The 24,224-nt window shown below is 29.1% G+C and overlaps 1 protein-coding gene across 4 annotated transcripts in view; it reads right to left on the minus strand.

Moving 5' to 3' along the window:
* LOC142328475 (hemicentin-1-like) overlaps positions 1-24,224 on the minus strand; it is a 187,151-nt gene that overhangs the window by 18,668 nt on the left and 144,259 nt on the right. For 3 of the 4 annotated variants that reach the window (XM_075372293.1, XM_075372292.1, XM_075372290.1), the window contains exons 44-51: positions 23,306-23,481; positions 18,476-18,618; positions 15,339-15,472; positions 13,562-13,738; positions 5,669-5,807; positions 4,225-4,359; positions 3,863-3,992; positions 1,472-1,632 (exon numbers count right to left, since the gene is read on the minus strand). In XM_075372293.1, the coding sequence (XP_075228408.1) occupies positions 1,472-1,632; positions 3,863-3,992; positions 4,225-4,359; positions 5,669-5,807; positions 13,562-13,738; positions 15,339-15,472; positions 18,476-18,618; positions 23,306-23,481 (1,195 nt within the window). Of the gene's footprint in view, positions 1-1,471; positions 1,633-3,862; positions 3,993-4,224; positions 4,360-5,668; positions 5,808-11,038; positions 11,177-13,561; positions 13,739-15,338; positions 15,473-18,475; positions 18,619-23,305; positions 23,482-24,224 lie in introns of those variants that run through there. The other variant, XM_075372294.1, reaches the window with a different exon arrangement.

Genomic DNA, 24,224 nt, shown 5'->3' on the forward strand with positions numbered 1-24,224 from the left:
AGTTTTCTGTAAAATGCCTTTGAAGAAAACTGAAATTGAGTTTTTTTACAATATCCCCCACCACCTTAATAAATTTTGAAAAAAAAATATGATCAATGCTCCATTTATAGAATAATTTGAGCCAAATTTAAAGAAAATCTGTTCGGTCAACCCTGAGATATAAGGCCAAAAGCACTGCAACACATATATATGCTCGTATATAACGTACATACACGCATTCATGTTTTTTGTTCTAGATGAAGTAACTAGTTGGACACTAAAACATAAAGATTTACAAAAAAATCCGATACCCCATTTTTGACAAATCACCTTACTCTCCCCTTTAATATAGCTGTATTTCCCAGGAGAATAAAATTTTATATAGAAAAGCCAGAAGGACATATTCATAGCACAACTAGATAATCCTCTATAATTTTTCAAAATAAGGTTATAGTCAAGAACTAGGTAAACAGCAATCTTGGGAATGAAAAGTGAAGAAATGGCATTTTATTATGAAAAATCTTTATAAGAATTTTAATTTTGATTAATATTTTTTTTAATTAATTCAGTTTGCTACCTGGAAAATTTTTTAATGAATTGGTATTTTTTTGTATTTCATTATCAAACATAAATATTCTGAACATTTTTATCATAGAAAATTCCATTTTTTGTTGCTAGAAGAGTATATGTTTATGCTATAAAAATTTTTTTTGCAATAAGCAAATAAAGTATGCTGGAAATAAGATTATAATCACAAGTTAAAGGTCCACTTGTAATCTACGATCAGCTGAACTATAAATGTTTTATATTGTATATGTAAAAGCATGTGATATTTCTACTTTAGGAGGGATTAGAATGCCCAGTTTCACCTGGCAAGCTCCCTCTTCCACCAAATCACATGAAGGATAGCAATCTCCTGCCATTATCAGGATGGATAGCATAGTCTCTCATACTTACACAAAATCAAACTGAACAAGTAGAGATAGATGGTGAGAAAGCATGCTCACCTTCATTTAAAATACACCATGAGACACATTCTATATAGAAAATAATTCAAGTCAAACTTTTTCTAGACAGTAGATGTCTATCCAGCTCAAAATCCCTCAGGAGATTGGGGCGTTTTTACCAAGAGTCGGGTAGTAAATTACTGATTAACTGTTTTGCTTTGATCGTTAACAATATGTACAAAAACAGATTTTCCTGCAGCTAGAATTGAGAATATATACAGGGTTTGTAAAAAAATTAAAACCTTTTGGTTCACCTTAGCTTACCTATGTTGTTACGAGACAAACCTGGATTCACCAACCAGACTCACAGGAGGGTAAAATGGATATGTAACTATGTTAAGTGGATGGTAATGACAATTCTATAAAATTCATGGGGAACTCTGACAATGTGACAATATAGTCAAGATAATAGGTGAAAAAGTAATATATTAAATTTGCTTTATGTGTTTATGTAAAACACAAAAAAATACAAGAAAAATATTTACCGATGCAATGTTCATAACGTGTATCCAAAACAAATCCTTTAGGGCATGTATTTTCTTCAAATGGAGATGAAATAGAAGTAGCGGCAGAATAATGGACTTTATTATCTTCTGGATTATACTCAGCAGAAATATCATCAGTAGCCATCCTTTCTACTAAATACCTGAAAATAAAATTAAAGAAAAAATCTAATATTTATTTCGTAATTGTATCAACTTCTGAGGAATTCTTTACATAGCTGTTAGTATGAAATTACTAAATTACAGATTTATTAGTCTAGATCCAACAATTAAAATTGTAAGACATGGAAATAAAACTGGAAGATATGTTAAGAAATAAAAATCTATGGCATCATTGGCTAATATCACATTAACTGAATTAAATAATTCAAAATTATGCAATTACAAAACTAAATCTAATTTACAGATTTTCACCCTTCATGAGTTTCTTGATGTGGCATTTTATAAATGCCTAATTACCACCTCCTACACCATTTCTTCCCACTACTATTCACGGCAGTTATTGACAACTGCTATGAACAATAGTGGGAACATGTGATAAAAGAGATATATGTATCAATTTACATATAAGGAGTTCAGCAAAACAATACATTGCATTAATTAACTTAAGTCAATTAGCTAAATAGTCAAAGTTTTGATAAATTACACCATTCTTAAAACAAAATTACATCACTCTTCACTTTCAATAAAATAACTTTTTTAATGACCTGCTAGAGAACAAAAACCACATGTTATTCTCTTCAGAAATGAATTAGGTAAATGACTGTCAACACATATTGATTACTTTTTAATTATTAATTGAATCATCAATTTTCTAGTAAGATTATGCTTGGTTTTGTTGTTTAATGTTTAATGTGATCTATTTATTTACACAACATATTGCAACCCAGTCAAGAATATTGTAACTGAAAAACTTATGTTTTTCAGCTCTGTCATGAATTAGCAATCATTATTCAATATGTAGTATTCAATATGTGGTATCGTGTCTCTAAAATTAATACAAATGTTACACTTAACGCCTGATAATTTAAATAATATTTACTTCCTGGCATCATAGCTTTAGAGCTATGGTGCAAGAAGGCAAGTAAGGTAATCAATCAAAAAACTGGGCATGGGTTTTTGCATTTCTTGACGTTTCATGACCCAGGGACACCAAAAAACAAAAAAGTGAATAATGTTCATATGTAAGAACGTGTATTGGTGTGTTTGAAGTTTAATCAATTTTGACTGGCTAAACTGATTTTTATGAACTTTTGTATAGAAATTTATGTATGTGGGGCAAATTGTTATAAAATTTTGGGGTCAATTTACTCAAAATTTTGCCAACATAACCCCACTTTATATTAAGCTGAATAACCATGCATGCATGATTATCTTACAATTTAAAAAAAAATTTGCCACAAAATTTCACAATCCCCAAAAATCAAAAAAAGCTATTTTTTAATTGCATATTTTTTAACCAGATTTTTTTTTAATGTCTTCCTAGACATAATATTCATTATGCAATTGACTCATAAAAGTATTTTGGAGATAATATTGGTGGTGGGGAAGCCAATCAAAGTTTAAAAATATCAATTTTTTTAATTTTTAAAACTTCTGGTTTATTTTCATGTATCATTATTTTTCACTTTATAAGAATAAATAACCAGTGCCAGGAAAGTTTTACAACTTTGTTGTCAGCTTTTTATTTATTGTAATGCAAGAATACTACTGAGTGTTTAGCCCTAAAAAGAATCAAACTGTGTAATTAAAAACTATTACAAATCTAAAGCAGTAGTCGCATTAAACAGATTAAACAGTGTTCTTTGAAAACAGAGTAACCAAGTGAAAGAGCAATACAACTTAAAATATTTACATATCAGCTATTTCATTATGATTTACTTGAGTTTCTAATTCACTTGTTTAATGACATTAGTTATTTCACATATTGAAGATCAATTGTTCTAGTAAAATTGATCAATCTCTTGGAGTAATTAGTTCCACTACTTGCAGGAAAATACTGTTCATAGGTGGCAGTCATTTCATATTTTCTTGCAAAGAAAAATTAAATATTTTAATTTTTTTTTAAATTATCTATTTTTATTTATTAAACCTTTTGTTCTTTGATCTAACCAAAGTAAAGAGTAACAGTAAGTAAATTTTATATAGACTGGTGGACAATTTGTTTAGAGGATTCAGGACTAAAAAATCAGAAAGAAACGCAGGCTAAAAATACAAATTTCCAGCCGTATAGTCATTATTGCTATTGAACTGCATGCAGCACACTTTCAATTCTTGTTACCTGATTGATCTCAAATAATAAAGACTTTCAAGTGCATTGAGGATACAATAATTTCAAGGAGAATAACATAATAATCACAAATTTATACATACGGCATTGTTCCCAATTCAGTGTTATACATGACAGTTTTATTCCAAGAGAAAGGAACATGCTCACCATCCACATCAAGAGATGAATCTGATGCTGCAAATAACTTATTCTTATCTGTCTGGACAAAATCCTCTAGAAAAAAAACAATTTAAATGTTAGTGAAAAGTCTGATTAGAAAATTATTTAAACAATTACAGTAAGATATGATTCAAGTAGAACTATTTTTAATACTACAAGAAAATGTTTTACAAAAGTTTTTGGCCAATTATTATTAATAATTCATGAAGGTGTATTCTATTATTAACTAACTATTAGTATATTTTAATTTAGCGAACATTTAAAAAGTAAATTTAGTATTATTTACCTGTAAATGGTTCAATGTAAACTGATGATTTAGGCTGAGCCAGCGGTATTTCACCAATAACTTCAATGTCAACTTCAAGCGATCCATTAACAGGGTTCACTCCTCTTCCTTTTGAATCAACTATTAGTTCATGACCTATTAGTCCATGACAAAAAATTAAAATACACAGTTAAAAATTACTATTTTGGAAAAAATAAAAATATTTACTTTCAGAAATGTATATGTATAGCAACTAACATAATTTTTTTTTTACTGAAGCTTTTTTAATGAATGCATACATAAGGATAAGATAAGCTGATGAGCTTAACTGTAATGGAAGCTCAACTGGTAATAAAAAAATTAGTCAGTTAATCTATTAATTAATTTAAGCTACTAATAAAACCTTTTTTCAGATTTGTTCAGCTCAACATTCCCATTTTCAGCAATACTTTTGCTGGTCAATTTACTATTTATCTAAACTTGTTTCAGTCAATCTGTTTGACTGACTGGTGTGATATTTGAAAAACATCTACATTCATGTGCAACTTTATTATATCAGGGCCAATAGTTGTGCCGCTTCTTCATGCAGTGAGTAAACTTCTAGCTTATTAATTTCTTGATTACCAGGCCAAGATGTGGTATTAATTAGAACCCAACAACAGATTGATCACCAGGAGAACCAGTATTGTATCAATGAGCTAACAATATTAAAATATCTGTCAACCTTTTACACTGGAAGGCAACTGTTAAGCTTCAATGCCTTCCTTACACTACTCAAAAAATGATTAATATCTTTTTATATTTTTGTAGTGTTAGTCTGAGTGATGAATGAACAGTAGTCATACGGAAAAGATAGTTCAATATCTGACCAGACCAGTTACATTTTAATACTAATGTCCACCATTCCACAGGTGGGTTCAAATAAAATAACAACCCTTGACGTGGCAATCTAGAATTTAAAAAGCTAAATATAGTCACTGATCAAACAAGGGCCTAAATCAATAAAACTGTACACCAGATATCTAGAAACTTCTAAAATATCATATGAATCAGTCTATGAGCTTCGGATATAAATTACAGTCCATACAGATTAATACATTACAAAATTGTTATTCTGTTTTACATTTGACTTTTAACTATGTTTCTTAGTATAAATACAGATTAAAACCTATTTCTGCAGTAAAATGTCATCATAATATTAAATATTTGTTTTTTAACAATGAATGGTAAAGTAATTATTTTTCCTATTTATATTATATATCCTAAAGTGGATTCTGGTTTTGTTTATAGCACTATTTAGTATCCCTAGAACATATGTTGAAATTCAAACCTGGAAAACATTTGCACAACATTTATAACTGAATAACACAGAAAATAGTAACTATTAAAATTTCATATTAAACAAGATAGGCATTCATGTTACCATTTAAAATAAAATCTTGTGACCAAAAAAAAAAAAACTAACCAGTCGCAAACTTAAATCTAGATTCTTGCTCAAAGTTTCCATCAGTTAATGTGTAACCATTGTTTGTAGAACCATCTTCTTCAGCAAGGTTCCAATTTACAGATGGCATTAAGAAAGTTAAATATGGAAACCATCCAGCCTGCAATGAATTACAGAAATAAAGATAACATATTTTATAATGTAATTACAATATAAAACACTATTACAGTTTGCATTAACACAATATTTCAACTCAAAGAAAAGTGTTTCAAAAGTCAGTATTGAGAGAATTCCTTTCATACTTTTTAAACAATTTTTTCCTTGTAAAATCAAGTCCTTTAAAAAATACAGATCTGCTGATTTTCAACAACAGTTGATTATTATAGCAGATCTTTTTATTTAGCAACAAAAGGTAGCAGAATCTTTTTTAATGCTAGGGATAAAAAGACAAAAGTATGATTTTATGTAGTTTTTCTGAACTCTGGATAATTCAATGTGTACAAAAAACAGATTGAAAATTTGTTAAAAATAATTTATTCTTTGTAAGCAAAGAAGATCAACAATAAGATCTTAACTTGAATTATTTTCCCAATAATAAGTTAGGTTTATTAAAATAAATGATAAATTTTAATGTATATATATATATATATATATGTGTGTGTGTGTGTGTATGTATGTGCATGAGTGGTATATGGATTGGTATGAAGCAAGCCACTTTAATTTCAGTATAAAAAATTTACCCACTTTACTTTCTGATCTATTTCTAAATTAGACTTAAGTTCTTTTAAAAACTCACATAAAATTTACTTTAAAACATTTTTGACTTTAACTTCTGATCTATTTCTAAATTTGCTTTTTAGTCAAATAAATGTTAATCTACATTGTAATAAAAGTCCTGAGTTTGTTGTCAAGAGTTGAGATCTGAGATGGGGGTTGATTTCTTTTGTAGTAGTTAGGTTTAAGGGTATCATTCAGAGCAAAATTATCTTCAGCCATAAGGATATAGTTTAACGTCGAAAAAAAAATTAAGTTTGGCTTGATTTAGATAAAGTTGTACGAGCAATGTAAAAATGAAGCTGTTTGTACAAAATAATAAAACAACTGTTATATTAAGTTGTCTGGAAAAGTATTGAGCCTTTGGAGGCCAAAATTGGAAATACATTTACTGTTATTGGAAAATAACATTGAGACCATAGTTGCATTATTTTTTTCAATGACCTTCTATGATTTCTGGTCAAGAAATTGTGACATTGGTTTTTTTTTAAAGTAATTTAACACCATTCATGGAGTTCTACAGAGACCAAAACAAACGATAGTCTAAGAGTGCTAGGTTCATGCTGTATGGTGGACACATTAAAACCTCCCAGTCAAGTTCTCTCAATTTCTGACGGGTTATTAAAGATGTATGTGGTCTGATGTGAGCGTGGCATATGACACTCTTTCTGTTGACCAGTCAGTTTCTTTTGAACTGCTGGGTTCAATCGCACTAATTGTTGACAGTGCAGGTTTGAGTTTATCATCCTGCCTGGCGGCAACAGCTCATATACACAATATCCTTCCAATCCCACCAAATGCACAGCATAACCTTCCTGGGTGTCAGTGTAGGCTTTGCCACAGGCTGTGGAGCTCCTCTTCACTTTGACCAAGATCTATTTCACAAATAGTTGTCATAGGTTAATCACTTTACATTAGTCATGATCAATCGCTTCAAAAATGGCTCAGTTTGTTACGTTTCAGTAGAGATTTGCAGACAGAAATTCGATCAAGTAAATTTTTCTGAGTCAGATCACGTAGCATCCAAATGTCAAGCTTTGTTTTATAACTAGTTTTTCTCCAAATATTTGGTGATGATGTTTAGGTCACTGCCAATGTCATGACTGCTTACATGCCGGTCTTCCTCGATCTTTGCCAGAATACATTAACGCTATCTCAAGCGCAAAAGGCTCAATACTTTTTAGACTACCTATTACTATGCAAATATAAATATTTTTTTTTTTAATTTGGAAAGTTTACGAAATAAATTATTGGTCTGTTTTTTCTTTAAATTAAAGAAAAATTATGCAACTACAATCCTGGATTTTTACTACTCAATTTATATAGTGAAAGTCACTTCCAAAAATAAGTACTCTCTTAAAAAACAGGTTTACAGTAATCTTTTAGAATATTGTACGAATAAAAAAGAAGCAGATTTGATAAAAAAAAGTCTTCTCATTCTTTTTAGAAATTACAGTCACACGAAGAATTAAACCAGTAACTTTACTAAAGCAAATTTTTGAAAGAATTTATTTGATTTTTATCTGTTATTTTTTAAACATTATTATTATATGTATATTATATAATAAGTCCTGAGTCAGTTGTCAGGTTTTGGGTTGTTTTTTTGTATCAACCAGGCCAAGGGTATCATTCAGGCCAAAGTTTTCGGCGATGAGGATACAGTTTAGTGTTGAGAAAGTTATATGAAGGAGGCACGAACATGTAACTGTTTGGTGAGTGGTTTGAATTGCTGCCTTAGAAGGTTGTAAGTTTCCAGCACTGTAAAGATAATTTCTGGAATTTGGTGTAAAATGTTTTTGGAGAAAGTTTTCATGAAAGTTTATGTTACAAATGGAAAATTAAAGTTTTTTAAAATGTTTTTGTAATGAGAAAGGAGTGGTTGATGAACATGTTGTTGTTAAGTTGCCGCCGAGTATTCCTGTTCAGCATTGTTGTGTATTCCTGTCATATGTAAAACGTTTGGCACTGCATTACAAGCTGGGAATTTGTGGTAAGGATTTAACTGGTTTGGTTTAGCTAATTTGTATTGTTTTAGAATTAATTTCATATTGCAATTGACTGAATTTCATTGGCACTTTATATTCTAAAGTTAGAGCTGCAATCCGATTTTGTTTAATGAATGCACAACCATGAAATGACTTCCAGATTGACAATTGTAAAGTTGAAGGTGTGTATTTGTGTTTTATTCTATTTTTGATTCTATTTTGATTTAGGTATCTGATCAATTTTTATGAGTAACTTTTCAATTAACATGACTGGCAATTGCTCTATGACTGATCAGTTTCAGCACTGACTCAACTATGATGAGACAATGACTCAATTGATTTTATTTTGGCGCTACTACACTAGCTGGCGTTTCTTTCACTGACTCAACTGATATTTGTTTCTATACTAACCTGACAATTTTCTACTAACTTTGGGTAAGATTTGCTGCACAAATAACATTTCGGATCAATGTGCTATAGTAAGGTTTTGAAAAATGATTTTGGTTTATTGGATTTTAATCCTGATACAAATATTTTTACAAAATGATTACTTTTCTTTCCAGATAAGTCTACAAGAGTTCTTGAAAGTACTATTGTAATATTGTATACTGATGTCCATTTCGTTTTCTATGTTGATGATGGGATAAAGATGAAAGCTGAATAAGGTTGTTGGGGTTTATTGTTATTTGATTGTTAAAGTTTATGGGAGATTTTGTATTGTACTGATTGTTAATGAGTTTGTAAGGAGATTTTGGGATGGATAGATGTTTCTGTTTAGCAGTGTTTTATGAGCAAATGCTTAAATGAATTCAGGCAAAGTTGGTCCAAGCCCCAAAGGGGCAAGGGCAGCCAAGATGCGCCTATGCACGCATCAAAGGCTAATTATTAACATTTATAATAATTTTTTTATTTCAACATGACTTACAAAACAATGACAATGATTTTAACCAAACGAATTAGAAAACAACTAGCTATAATAATTATCATTACAATTATATCTTTATACTTTTCAAAGAAGTCTTTAAAATGTTAATTTTTTATTTAGGTGATTTAGATCTTTTATGCGCATAATTAGTCATAGTTGAACACTTTTAATGACCGTCTCCATTTTTTTTAAATCATAAATTGTTTTACATATTTGAGAATTACAAAAATGTGGTTCATCTTAAGTAAAATAAGCATTATACTTGTTATTAGAAGATATAGCAATAAGAATCATGATCATACTACTTTCTTGCAAGGATTTTGAACTGTTTGTCATATTTTATATTTAATCATTTGCAATCTTCTGCATGCAAATTTTTATTGCAACATTCTGTTTTTAAATTATTAATTAAAGATCTATCTGCCTTTCTGAACTGTTCCCTACATATTTTACCATTTTTTTAAAATATTTTTTTTCTGCTTGATATCACTGCATAAGCAGTGATATTATTTAGCTTACAGCTTGTGCATGGGATGTGGAAATGTAATTTTACCACATTTATATTTACTTAAGTTCATACTTTATTTCATCACTTTCAAATATATCAGGATTAACTGGACAACTGTCATTTGTAGTTAAAGAACATAATTTACTTAAAATGTTATCATCTTGATTTCTTTAACCATATTTTTGTATAAATTCCTTACCCATTTTAATAATCATCTATTAAATCTAAATCATAAATACATACTTTTTTAAATTTAGTATCTGTAGAATCTTGGACCCAGTAACCCTCAATATTGTATAGATGCTGTTAAATGTGATATAAATCAATTAATCTTTACCTTTTTGTTGCAATAGGGGTATGTAATTTACAAATGTGATGAGGAAGGTAATCATACACCTAAATTTTCAAATATGAAAATAAATAAAGAAATGAAGATAATGTTACAGAGAAGTGTTTAACATCAGTTCAAGTTGAAGGATTCTTGGATCATGCAAATATATGATATTTCAAAATTGAATTGTAATTAAAATATTAAAAAATTTTTTTATAACTCTCAAATTTATTCTTAGTCAACCTATAATCCCAGAACAAAGATGCTTTCATTTCTGTATTTTCATTTCTCATTTGTAAATTCCAAGTGCATTCCCAGGCAGCAAAAAAGGTTGATGGTGTCAAAAGGCACTTGGACACAGAATTCGCAAACACATTTCATTTATTATAGAAGTTAAGAAGAAACAAAGTAGTGAAATTAATGAAATCCTGCACAAAAAGGCAATAGACCGAATAATTAAAAACAATTACAAAGTACTTATTGAAGAAAATCACCAAAAACAACTTGCAGTGCTGAGTATTTGTTTGATTATAATGAATTCCAAAGGAAGAAAAAACTGGTTGGCCTTGGTTATTAAAAAAAATTCAGATTGGGGTCAACATAAAGAATACAACATTAACATACAGAAAATTTAGCAATCAGTAAGTAAACAATAATCATTTAATAGACTAATGATTATAGTTTTAACTTGTAGGTGCAGACAAGAATAATTCCATTACTGACATTGATAGGCATATATTTTTGAATTTATAAATGATTCTTTTTTTTTATTATTTTGCAGATTTTTTGCCAAACAAAGATCTTATTTTAATTATTAATATAGTTATTAAAATTTTATTTAAACAATGTTACCAGTTCTTTTATGCCATGCTAATCTTGTTCCGTGAGAAATAAATCAAAGGAGTGGCAATCATTCACTATTTTCAAAAAATTCTCCTTCCAAAAAATTCTTGTACAGGTTGTACCTCTAATATTTTAAATATCTCCCTCCAATATACACTCTTCCCTATTAGATATAAATATAGAATAGTATATAACAAAACTATAATATCAGTTAAGGTTGATTATGATAAAAAATTGTTTTGAATGTAATTAAGTGAAAATACCGGTACTATTAACCAAATGTTTTAATGAGCTTCGGTCAATTAAAAGCAGCTACAAGTTTTGAAGCAGATCAGGAGTTAATGTCAAACTTAGAAATAAATCAGAAGTTAAGATAGGGAAATTTTTTTATAATGAGATTAAAGTCAATTTTGAAAAAGAACAGCAGTTAAAGCCAAAAAAAAAAAAAAACATTTAAAGTTAAATTAATATGAGTTTTAAAAGAACAGAAGTTAAATTCATATTTTGAAATAGATCAGAAAGTAAAGTAGAGAATCATTTTATAATAAAATTAGAGTGGCTTGCTCCATATCCATCTTTATGTTACTTATATATTCTTTTTTTATAACCACTAACACATTTATTTTGGAATAAGACAATCTTAATTTTAAAAAAATAGCACTTTTAGGTGCCAAGATCCGCCCATGATACACTAAATTTATCAGCAACATAAAACCTTCACAATAAAGACCTCTTATAGAGTAATACATATTATATTTTTTAGAACTCTCTTTTATCAGAGTAACAGTTCAGTTATGTGATTAAGTAAATGATAATGATCAGCTATACCAACACAAATAGTTTATCTGGTCCAAAACTTAATTTGATATTCATTAACTTTTCTTGATAAATGCATTTATCTATTTTCTTCAGTTAAGCATGTTCATTATTATAATAATTATTTTCAAAGTTATAGTTTGGTTAATGAAAAAATATAACTGAGAATAAACTATTAAAATTTTGTCTTTGAAAAAATCTAATTCAAACCAAATTAAAAAAAGTTCTCTTTTTTATTTTATTAAGAACTAAGTGTGTTTTTATCATGGTAGAGAAAAAAATTGCTCTTTTCTTTGTAAATTCTCATATGTAAAACACACACACATGTGTATGTATATATATATATATATATATATATATATATATATATATATATAAAATGATTGGTTGTGGTATAAATATAATGTTAATTACATTTGATATGTAGTTACTAATAGAGAAAATAATATAATTATGATAATAATATTCATAAAGTAAGGGCCGTCAGCTTATATTTAAATATTAGCTATTATTATTATAATATATATATATATATATATATATATAAAATATTTAATTAGCTTATATTTAAACATTATTTTAATTGTAGAGCTTTTTGCTATTAATAAGGCCTTAAGAATAAATAGCCCAACATTTCAACATGTACTTATTTACTTGGATTCCATGAATGCCTTACAGGGGATTAGTGATGTTTACTCCAGATGCCCTGTTGTATGTGAGATTCAGTCTGCTGTTTCTCAAATGACCAGGTGTAATACAACAGTGAGATTCTGCTGGATTCCCAGCCACATAGGAATTTCAAGCAATGAGCGTGCAGATAGTGCGGCAAAAGTAGCTTGTTTGCAGCCTACCTTTACCAATTGTGTTGCTTCTAATGATCTTGTCTGTTTCCTGAAGAGGGTAGTTCATGTGGCTGGCAAAATAAATGGGATGCTACCAACAATAAACTTTGCCAAATTAAGAACACTATATCACCATGGAGGTCCTCATGCAGAAATAACTGTCGAGAGGAGATTATTATCTGCTGATTACGAGTAGGGCACACTAGGCTTACTCATGGGTATCTGATGACGCATATAGATGCACCCCTTTGTGCTCATTGCGACTGCACTACATCGAATGGAATGTGGATGTTATGCGACACTACATCGTAAATTTGAATTAAGAGCTAACATCCAAGATATTCTAGGAAACAATACGATGATGCTGTCGAATATCTTATTGTTCCTTAAGGCCATGCATCTGTATCTCACTATTTAATAATTATTGAAATATTTTTTCTTTTGTAATATTGTATTACAAAAGAAAAATACAATATTGTATTATGTTTGTTCCGGGTGATGATAATGCAAAAGCGTTCTTTGCCCGACAAAAAAAAAATCACATGGAATCAAACCAGAACAAAAATTAACTGATATACACAAAAAGATCAAGTGGCCTGTGCTATGCCAAGATCAGCTTGAGCCCGGTGAGCCCCCACAAATGGTCTTTGTAGAGTTTAATGACAGTACGATTAGAGGTAATATTGTCGGCATCCAAATAAGGATTGAGCCCACTATTGTCAAATTTGATGCTTTAGGAGGATAGGGCAAAGTGAAACAGCGCATGTTGCCACTAATATTGTGCTGGACTCTGATGGTGGATAAACAATGCATACTTTACAACAAATGTTTGAATAACATAAAAAATTGCCAATATATTTTTCATGTCATATGTTAAATATTATACTGACCTGTTTTTTAAGCAAATCATCTGTTGTAGCAGTCACAACCCTTTTTCCTCTAATATGTTTTACTTCAGCTGATATTTCAGTATTTTTTATACGTTCCCCATTCAGTTTACCTTTAACTCTAATATTTGCCCTTTTTGGTATATCTTTATGACATCTAGGCATTCGGCACTCTGATATCTACAAAAACAAAATGATTTTCTATTAAATAGAAATACATTAATAATATTTTTAACAATTATAGTAATATATAAACATCAAGGTGCACAGTAGTGTATTCAACTATGTTCTCAACAAACAGTCCTTTTAAGTTGTTGGATCAAACCGGAGAAACATATTTTCAAAAATGTGATTTTCAATTTTTGGCATAAATCAATATAATTTTCTATGTTCTTTCTGGCATACTAGCATAATTAGCTCCATCTATTTTTTAAATCATTTCTTGGAGTTATGATGCTGGCTACAACTGAAATTAGGAGAGACATAGACACGCAAAGTCTAATATGTTTTTCTCTGTATAAATTATAGTTTATTTATCATCAGATGAATGTGGTTCTGAATAGCTAAATCCTATGTAACAACATACATTTTTCATTCTTGGATTTAAATTTAAGATAAATTAATTTTTTTTTATTAAAATAACATTTTTTGTCACCACAGATTGGAGGGAATGGGGCAAAAAATTATGTTAGCAATTTAAAGGCCTATTGATGTAGAAAATATATGTAACAAGGTCATTTGCACTTTTTTTCCTACTGATCTTTATTCATGTTTTTGTTCTTCATACACAACTAAAAAAAATATTTTTAGACATAAAAAATCGGTCTGAAAATTGATAAAAATCGTTTTTTCACTGTCTGACGGGCAGTTAGAGACAGTTAGCTTTCTACCTTTATTTTCTCCTGTAAAATAAACAAATTGGAGGTACACTCCTCTAGTTCTGAGCCGACCAAGTCATGGGCAATGTTACCATTTAATGAAGTATGAAAGATAAAAACATCAAGAAAGAGCATAAGGAAAGAAAAATGGAAATGAATTCGTTACATATAAAGCTCCATAATAAGTGTGTGTGTATATATATATATTTATATATACATACATATATATGTATATATACATATGTAAATTTAATTTTGCTTACATACATTTTTCCATTTTCTGATATTAGTAGGGTAATAAAACAACCCACTAGATACATTAAATTATATCCTCTAGTACTGTTATCCAAGACTGAATAACAAAGATCTATTAATTATTTTTTTCTGAATGAACAACTAGGAGCAAGCAATGTGAGTAAATATTCATCAAAATGTCAAAACAATTTTAGTTTCCAGCATTTTGACAAAAACATAAAATTATTTTTTCTAATGAAGCTATTAAATTCAAACAGGAATTCTCAAAACACAAGAAAAGTGTTGCATGATCTAATGCTCAAGTGATTTTAGAGAGCTTCTGATAGCAAAAAGTATAGACAATTAAAAGATTAAAAACAAAGTTTATGATATAATATTTACAGCATTTCAATTGTACAGCAAAGATTCAGAATTATCATAATCACCTCCATTAATAGACAAGGTAGGACATATCATTTTCGATGACAGAAAAGTGATATTAGTAATTAATAAAATTTAATACTAAATTTTCCCATTAGAGTGTGATGTGAGCAGTGAACATTTAGGGCAAGAAACCTCATCAAATTGATTTGAAATTTAAAGAAAAAAAACACACTAAAAATTAATTGAGGTTATGGAGAAATTACAAAAAAAAATAGTTTACTTACAACCAAATTGTCACCATCACATTGTTTACCACCAAATTTTGGTTGATTACATATTCTGATTCTTTGTTTTGTTCCTCTTCCACATGAAACAGAACATGGCCTCCACTCTCCCCACTCAGACCAACTTCCATCAACTGAAAAATATAAAACTATTATCAGAATACCAGCAAATATAAAAAGTTATAATTTTAATTAACAATAATTTTTAAAAAATTCTTCTGACTGTTAAAATTTTTCTGAACATGAGTTTGGGTTTGCTGTATTGTTGTTTGTCCATATTATTTCGTTCCATTAAGAACCAATTTACTTTTCACTCTATTTAAAATCTCCAGTCAATTTACAAATTTTCTAATGTTTCAAGATCTAAACAATAATATATTTGCTTTCTGAGGAGTAAGGTTCTATTAGGTCTCAGTCACTTTTATGGTAACAGTGACTGAGACCTAACTGCACTCTTTGGCAGCTATGTAAACTGATAAACTGCTAGCATTAAATACAATAATATATTATTATAATACCGAATTGAAAAGTCTAGCAGTCAAAAATGAAATCTACATTAGGTAATGTTCCTGTTCCTTTACTTTCAGAAATAAACTTACAGAAATATTGTAGAATAACCACATAACAAAGTTGAATAAAAAAAATACGCATAATTTTAGTTTTTTCAAAAAATTTTATTCATTTATCAATATTGATTTTGTCACCTTAAAATTGCTCCTTTTCAGATATAATAAATTTGTGCCAGTGTTTTTTTCAATCTTGAAGAACTTCTGGAACACAGTGTCTGGTATGGTGTTTAGTGCCTTCAGTGATTCTGTTTTTATTTCTTCAAAGTTGGTAAAATGTCATCTTTCATTGTTCTTTTCAGATTGAGGAATAAGAAGACGTCACAGGGGGCATCTCTGGCAAATACAGAAGGTAAGGCATCATAATGGTGTTGTTTTGGCCAAAAATTTACAATCAAGCAGGTACATTATCGTGGTGCAATTACCATGAATTGTTTCACCACAAATTCGCCAGGCGTTTTCATTGGATTGCTTCACACAAATGGCGTAGAACTTCAGGTAGTAATCCTTATTGACTCTGTGATAGTGATTCGGTGATTGTCCATAATCATTTTCTTCACTTTTTCAACATTGTCATTGGATGTTGATGTGCTGAGATGTCTAGGCGCTCATCAACTTCAACGTCTTCACTGCCCTCTTGGAAATGTTTGTACCACTTGTAAATGCTTGTTTTATTCATAGAAGAATCACCAAAAGCAACATTCAACATTTCTGATGGGGTGCTGCACTTTATTCCATTTTTAAAGCAAAATTTAATGAAAATTCTTTGTTCCATTTTTCCACAAGTTAAAAACCGCTTAGCATACCAAAACACATGTAACCTTTTCGACAGCAAACAATAACCTCAGCATCCAATATGGCTACTAATGTAAACATACACAGGAAACAACAACAAAAATTATAACAATTGTACTTATACACCTTGGGAAATTAAAAAATTCCATGTATTTTTTTATCAAATCTTGTACGTTTTATACTTATCTTGATATTAATCAACAAATCAATCCCTATTTGATGAGAGCTTAAGGTTTAACCACTTCCAATTACAAAATTGGTGTTCCTGTATGATTTATTCTTTAAAAAAAAATATATATATAAATTTAGAAAAAATTTGTTAAACCAATGAAAAATTGTAAAAAATTACAATAAATTCAATCCTAGGCTAAAGTTGTATCTCATAGAGCATCATAAAATATAATTAAAAGTACTTCAAATGAAATTTTGAGCTATTTGAACATTAAACTTATTTTTTCTTTTTTTTCTTTATGATGTGATGAAGGTCAAAAGCTATTTCTACCCTGATAATACCTCATTTTTAACAAAAATTAAAATTTTAGATTGAAACTGCAAAAAGTAAAAGAAAAATTTTGTAACTTTTATTTTTAAAAGTGGGATCACCTTTTTACTCTATTCAACTTTAAGTAAATTTTGAAAACTCTTTTTAGCTTCAAAATATTGTATTTAGAGAGGTAAAAACAAAAATGAAGCTGATAATTTGAAAAATTTATAATTATACATTTTATAAAGTAAAGGAAAATTTATAAAAATCAAATGAGGTGTGGAAGAAACTTTTTATCATTTTTTTTCAAGGATTTTCCAGTGATACATCATTTTTTAATATACTAAAAGTAAAATAAAATTTTAATGAAATCCAACTTCTTTTAAGGTATAACACCTTCTCCACATCTGTTCACCCTCCTTCCAACTTAAATATAAAATTGAATTAATCTTTCCAATTAAAAACTATCACATCAAATTTCATGATTGTAGATTAAGCCATACCTGAATTATGAAGACAGTAGTGGGCAGTATATATACAGAATTCTGTAATCAAGATTTAAGTATTTTTGGACTAAGGGGATCTCAAATAGTTGAAAATACAAATATCTGGGAAAGAGATCATTTGTTGACTCATAGTATTGCTTTGCTATTATTATATATTAAATAGATGGAAAAAGTTTATGTGTTAATAATATTTAGGACAATTGATGATTACAATTAAAATGTTTAAATTAAAAATTTAAATTACATTCTCATTAGTTTAAAAAAGAAAAATAACAATGATGAACAGACTCTCACATATTCATGTATACATATGCTATATATTTACAATGATGTATTATACTTGTTATCACAGCTCAGAAGTAATACATATACATACTAATACAATCTCTAAAATAATCTAAACTCAATTAATACAAAGTGAATCAATCTATCGTCAATTCTTTGACAAACTCTTCAAAATATGAAATTTAACTTACAAGCTGGATTAACTCAGGATTTATATTAAAATTTATTTTTATATGTTATGTCAAATCTTTTACTGTATTAAAGATATTTAAATAAAATCATCAATTTTTACTAATCCGAAAATAAAGATATAAACTTACTTGTTTAAAAAATGTTAAACCAGAAAAGATCTACTCATAATGTACGTACTGAACTAATCCTAATACAACACTTCTTTTTATGAGTACATTAAATAGATACCCTACTTATACATACTTTTTATAGTATGAGAATTATAATTTCCTTCAGAATTCAATGCTAAATAAGTAGAAAAAAGTTTACCTGGACAGCTGTGCATATTACACGCATCTATTTCTCTATATTGCCCATCACAAGAACCATCTGGATGAAAGCACTTTCGCTCTCTAAATTTTGTACCGTATCCACATTCAGCGCTACATTCACTCCATTCTGACCAGTCACTCCTGAAACACAAAAAAAATTATCTTATTGAGAACCAAAAATTTTTAATTGCCCTTTTTCAAAAATCTTACATAACTAAGGATCATTAGCTAACAATAAGTTACCAAAATAAATAATCTCTCACAACAGTTATTTTTCCACATGATGCACTTTTTTTTCTATAATTCTGCATGTATTTTCTTTGTCTGCATCCAAGGTTTTGATATATTTTTATGCTCTGCTGTATTAAAATCATGGATGTAGAGCAAGATCTCCAATTAATGCTAATAAGAATTTTCATATTAAAAAAAGGACTTAAAACTTGATCTTAAATTTTGCTCTATAAAAATCTGTTAAGTTTTTTGTTTTGAGTATTGCTATTTTTTTCTTACTTTTCACAGATAATAAATTCTGAGAAAATTTAAAGCTTAACTAGGATCTTGCAGATAGAAAGCAAACACTATCGTACCATCACAGAAGCTGATGTATTACATATACCATTCATTCTCCAAGACTCAAGATGCTGCATCCTGAGACACTCCAGATGTATAATAAAACTAATAGCTTTTACAGCATAATTTGCCATCCTGCCTATTAAAAGCTTAAGGCACAGCTACTGTATACAGATAGAGATGAATCGTGCTTTATAATCTTGGATTCTCCAAAATTGAAACTGAGAAATGGGAGTCAGCTACAAAATATAAATTAATACATAAAACACTCAATAATAACAATAAAATGGGTTTAGAATTTTTATTATGTCCTTCAACGTACTTCATGAATATTTTAACTAAATGAGCACTGGTCTGATGATCTGAACAGAAAAAATATTAATTAATTGAAAGTGCATTTTACTTTTCAAACACAAATTTATATAGATATATATATTGTAACAAGACTGGTATAGTGGCCCTGAGTAACAGATTCCTACCAATTATTATGAAAGTAATAATTAATATAATAACTGGAAGAATTCAGAAAGGGACAAAAAGGAGAACCCTTTTTGTAAAGAATAGGTCCGTTTTGTTTTTTGTTATACTGCCTGCTAAGACACGAACACCTGCTGTATGGTGAGAAGAGACCAGGTTCATTATTAATGGGAACAAAAACCTTGGTCGACTGTTCTCATGCTTCGACTTGGGTCCAGTACGGCAGGTAAAGAGACTAGCAGTATAAATAGCTCTGGAAGACCAGCTAAAAAAGAGTTCTATTTGAACCAGTCTGCAAGGTGTTATGACACTGGTTCCACAAGGGCAGTTCTGCAAGGAGTTCAGTGAGGAGAGGCTGCGAGTTGTGTGGAATTGTCTGGGTTCGGAAGAGTTCTGCAAACCAGTCTAGTGAGACATACGATGACGATCCAGCGTGGAGAGTCACAGGTGTGAGTCTGTGAGATGTCAGTCCAGCGAGGAAAGTATCCAGTTCGATATGATTAAGGTGACACAAGTAATTCCAGTAACCAAGAAATACTATTGGTGAGTTACAGTAAAACTGTAAGTGTATAAGTGAAAGAAATAATGCAATAGACTTCATTCATAAACTGTTAGGGTAGACAGCAAAGGTATTTGCAAGTGAACACTATACGGTAATTTGTTAATATAAAACTAGTGGTTAAAAAGGGTTAAAACTAGCGGTTTTTATTGTTAATGGGTCTAGTTTTATATTTATCTACCTGGAATAAATTCCAAATGATTATTTATTTTGAATTCTGCCTTGTATGTAATATGTATTTACTTACTGCTATTTACTATATATCACTATTTAATGTGTAATATTTTGATTGTTATTCTCTGCTGATTACGCTCTGTTTTTATGTCATACTTACTGTTTTGATTACGTATTATTTCATGTACTTTGTTATGTAGTTTTATGTTTGATGTGTTGTTATTGACATTAATATTAATATCGTTTACTATTATTATCCTGACTATTATTGTGGTTGCAATTACTATATTAATATTTGTGTTCATTAATTGTTTTTTTTTTATGTTAATATGTCTCGCTGGTGTATTGTATTTCTGGAAGAATTACTGTTTAGTAATGTTTGATTTTAGTTTTGTTGATAGGCATTTTTTATTGATTATATTTTGGATAGTTATTAATGATTTTTTTAAGTTTCTCAGTTCTTTCTTGCCAGTTTATTTTTTCATTGATGTTATGTGTTATGGTATCTCCTAGGCATTTAAATTTTACCAAAATTTAAAATTTAAAACATTAATTGTTTTATTATTGTCACTTATTATTATTAACATTATTGTATTTATCACCATTATTATTAACACTGATTTGTCTGTTTGTAATTTTGAAGATTTTAAACCAATAAACTGTAATTATATAAGCATTCTAAATTGTCAACAACCTCTCAATATCCTGATTGAGCAGCAAAACATGCAACAATATATATATATATATATATATTGGATTCCGGTTAATAGGACCACTGGTTATTTGGGGCAGCCGTTTAATTAGGGGATTTTCGTTAAAACAGAAACATACTGATATAATTCATGTAAAATTATGCTGGTTTAACGATCCAAAATGGCACTTATAATGCCCACTAACTCTGTTTCTTTCTTTTGCTTCTAAAATATCAATTTTATAGTTGCACCAGCGAATCTTTCTTTTTCCTGTTTAGCCTCCGGTAACTACCGTTTAGATAATTCTTCAGAGGATGAATGAGGATGATATGTATGAGTGTAAATGAAATGTAGTCTTGTACATTCTCAGTTCGACCATTCCTGAGATGTGTGGTTAATTGAAACCCAACCACCAAAGAACACCAGTATCCACGATCTAGTATTCAAATCCATGTAAAAATAACTGGCTTTACTAGGACTTGAACGCTGTAACTCTCGACTTCCAAATCAGCTGATTTGGGAAGACGCATTAACCACTAGACCAACCCGGTGGGTTTGCCCCAGCGATTCTACAAGATTGTAACATCACATGCTGACATTTTATTATGTTATTGTTTTCCAAAAACATTATTTTTGTGCGTAATTATTATTTTTATTTCATTTTTCGACTTACAAGCAATATATTTATGTTGTGTGTTCAATTCTTTACACTTGAGTTGATTACAGGCATAAAAATACTTATTGACTCAATCTTTAAATGATAATAATTCCTTAACCAATGATTGGTATTATGGCCTACAAAAATTTATACATGCAATTAGAAATGTTGTATTTCATCATGATACATATTTTGATCTGTCATTCGTAGTACACAATGTGTGTATAAAGAAATAAACATTAGTCCAGTTTATATAGTGTTCAGTGAAGATATTCAGATAGCATTTTTGTGTGGTCATATTATTTTATATAATTACTCATTGTTTTTTGCAAATTTTTTATAATATATTATTTTTTGTTTGTGTGCTATTAGCGCAGTTTTTTATGGGAGAATTTAAATCCATAGTTAAGAAAAAAAAAAAAAGCTTAGGAGTAAAGCACGTGAAATTATCAATAATGTTTATGATTTTATGAAAAAAGAAACTCTAAAAGTAGGTAAATTAACTGACAACAAACACATAATTGGTATTCAAAAATGCAAAGAAAGAACTGCTGCTGCTTGTGGGATATCAAGAACACAGGTTCAAAAACTCAGAAAAGAAAAAAAGGCAATTAAGAACATTACTGGTACTAAACAACTGGGGGAGAATGAAGAAAATGAAGACAAACTCAATGTCAAAGGCGTACCTACACAAGATGCAAAAAAATTCATTGACGGACTTCAGCAGCATTTTATACAAGAAGGCAATGAAGGAAGCCCGCTAGAAGAACTACAAGACTGTGCAAAATTTGTAGAATACCAAGCATTAAAAGGGAAAATGCCTGCCTGACTAGAATTTGAACCCGGGACTTCCAGATGAAAGGCTAAGGTGCTAGTGGTAGCATCTTGGTCTTTCATCCGGAGGTCCTGAATTCAAATCCCAGTCAGGCATGGCATTTTCACATGTTACATTGTCATCCATCCCATCTCATCCTCTGAAACAATACCTATCAATGGTCCCAGAGGTTTAAAAAAAAAGATATTAAAAGGGAGACGATAGAATAAAATAAAAGAATTTTTTCAAAAAATTTATTTAAAAAAAAATACTTAATGAATATTTGAGTATTTTTTTTTATTTTACTGATTATAAATGTCAATTATTACTGTATTTTGTAGCTCTATTTTGTTTATCAATCGTTTTGCTTTTTTTTAATTATATAAGATTACAAAAACTATTTAGTAATGCATTACCAGAACAGTAGTTCTTTTTAAATGTAATAGGCCTGTTTTTACATGTAGCTATGTAATGTAAAAAGATAGTAAATAATGTATTGTGTTTTATTAGACACGTATTGTATGGTAAAGTATTAACATTTTTATTATGTTGTAATTTATAATATTGTTCATGTAATCTTAATTTTATAAATAAAATTCTGAATAGTAAATCACTAATTCAAGTTAATAATTAACACACCTGTACACCACATTTGTGCATAGCTCCTCATTTTTCATTAATATCACTTAATAGGGCCATTTAGCCCTGGTCCTGAAGTAGCCCAATTATCTGGAATCTACTGTTTAAGTAATGTTAATGCTTTGAATTCTAATAAAGTACAGAACCGGGCATTAAAAAATTAATAATCATATATTAGCAATATTAATGAAGTTATTAACCAAAAATATACAATTTATCTAATAAATGTGAAAAAAATGGCTGACCAATAAGAGCAGGCTGGAACTTGACAAAATTCATATTGAATGGCTGGTCCAATACAAGGTAATCCGTCCAAAGCAGGTCTTTCAGTTTTACATTCTCGTGTCCTTTGCCTTGTAGATTCACCGCATGTTGATGAACATGAACTCCAGTCAGACCACTTTGTCCAGCCATCATCCATCTGTAATCTGACTGATTAAAGCTAAACACTCATTCTTCCTTATTTAAAGAAATATAATCTATATTTTATTTATAGGCAATACTTTTATAATTATTTATAGGTAACTTGATTGATGGCAGTATCATCAACAGGCAGTATCATTTAGTTTCAAGTTGAAGTTCTTTGATACAAATATAATTAATCCAATAAAGATTTTTCAACAGTTTGATCAAATTAATTATTAAATTAGGTAAATTAAATATAATTGCTCTATCTTTTTTTAATAATCTTGGGATAAATAAATTCTGCTTTTTTTAAATTTGTAACTAACTGTATAATTCCAGTTACATATATTAACATATTGTGCTCATAATTTCCTAATGTAACTTGTATAAATGAAGCACTTCTAATCTTCCTTACAATATTAAGTAATATTTGACCAGTATAATTTTTCAAGAATTTAAAAAATGATTATGACTTATTCCAAACATTTTCTATAAGTTTACTGCCAGACTGTAGCATAGAAAAGAGAGTGGTTGTGTTCAACAATCTAAGTAATTTTAAATGTGCATTCAGATATATATATATATATATATATATTTAAAATTACTCAGTGAAGACTTGCCGTTAAAATATCAAAATAACATAAATTATCTTTAAAATATAAAAATGCGATTTACAGTTTTCAAACTACAACATCATCAGATGAAAAAGTGAAGATTGTGGTTACAAAAAAAATGAAAAATTCCACAGTTTATAGTGAA

This window comes from Lycorma delicatula, chromosome 7 (genome assembly GCF_047948215.1).
Source record: "Lycorma delicatula isolate Av1 chromosome 7, ASM4794821v1, whole genome shotgun sequence".
Classification (NCBI taxonomy): domain Eukaryota; kingdom Metazoa; phylum Arthropoda; class Insecta; order Hemiptera; family Fulgoridae; genus Lycorma; species Lycorma delicatula.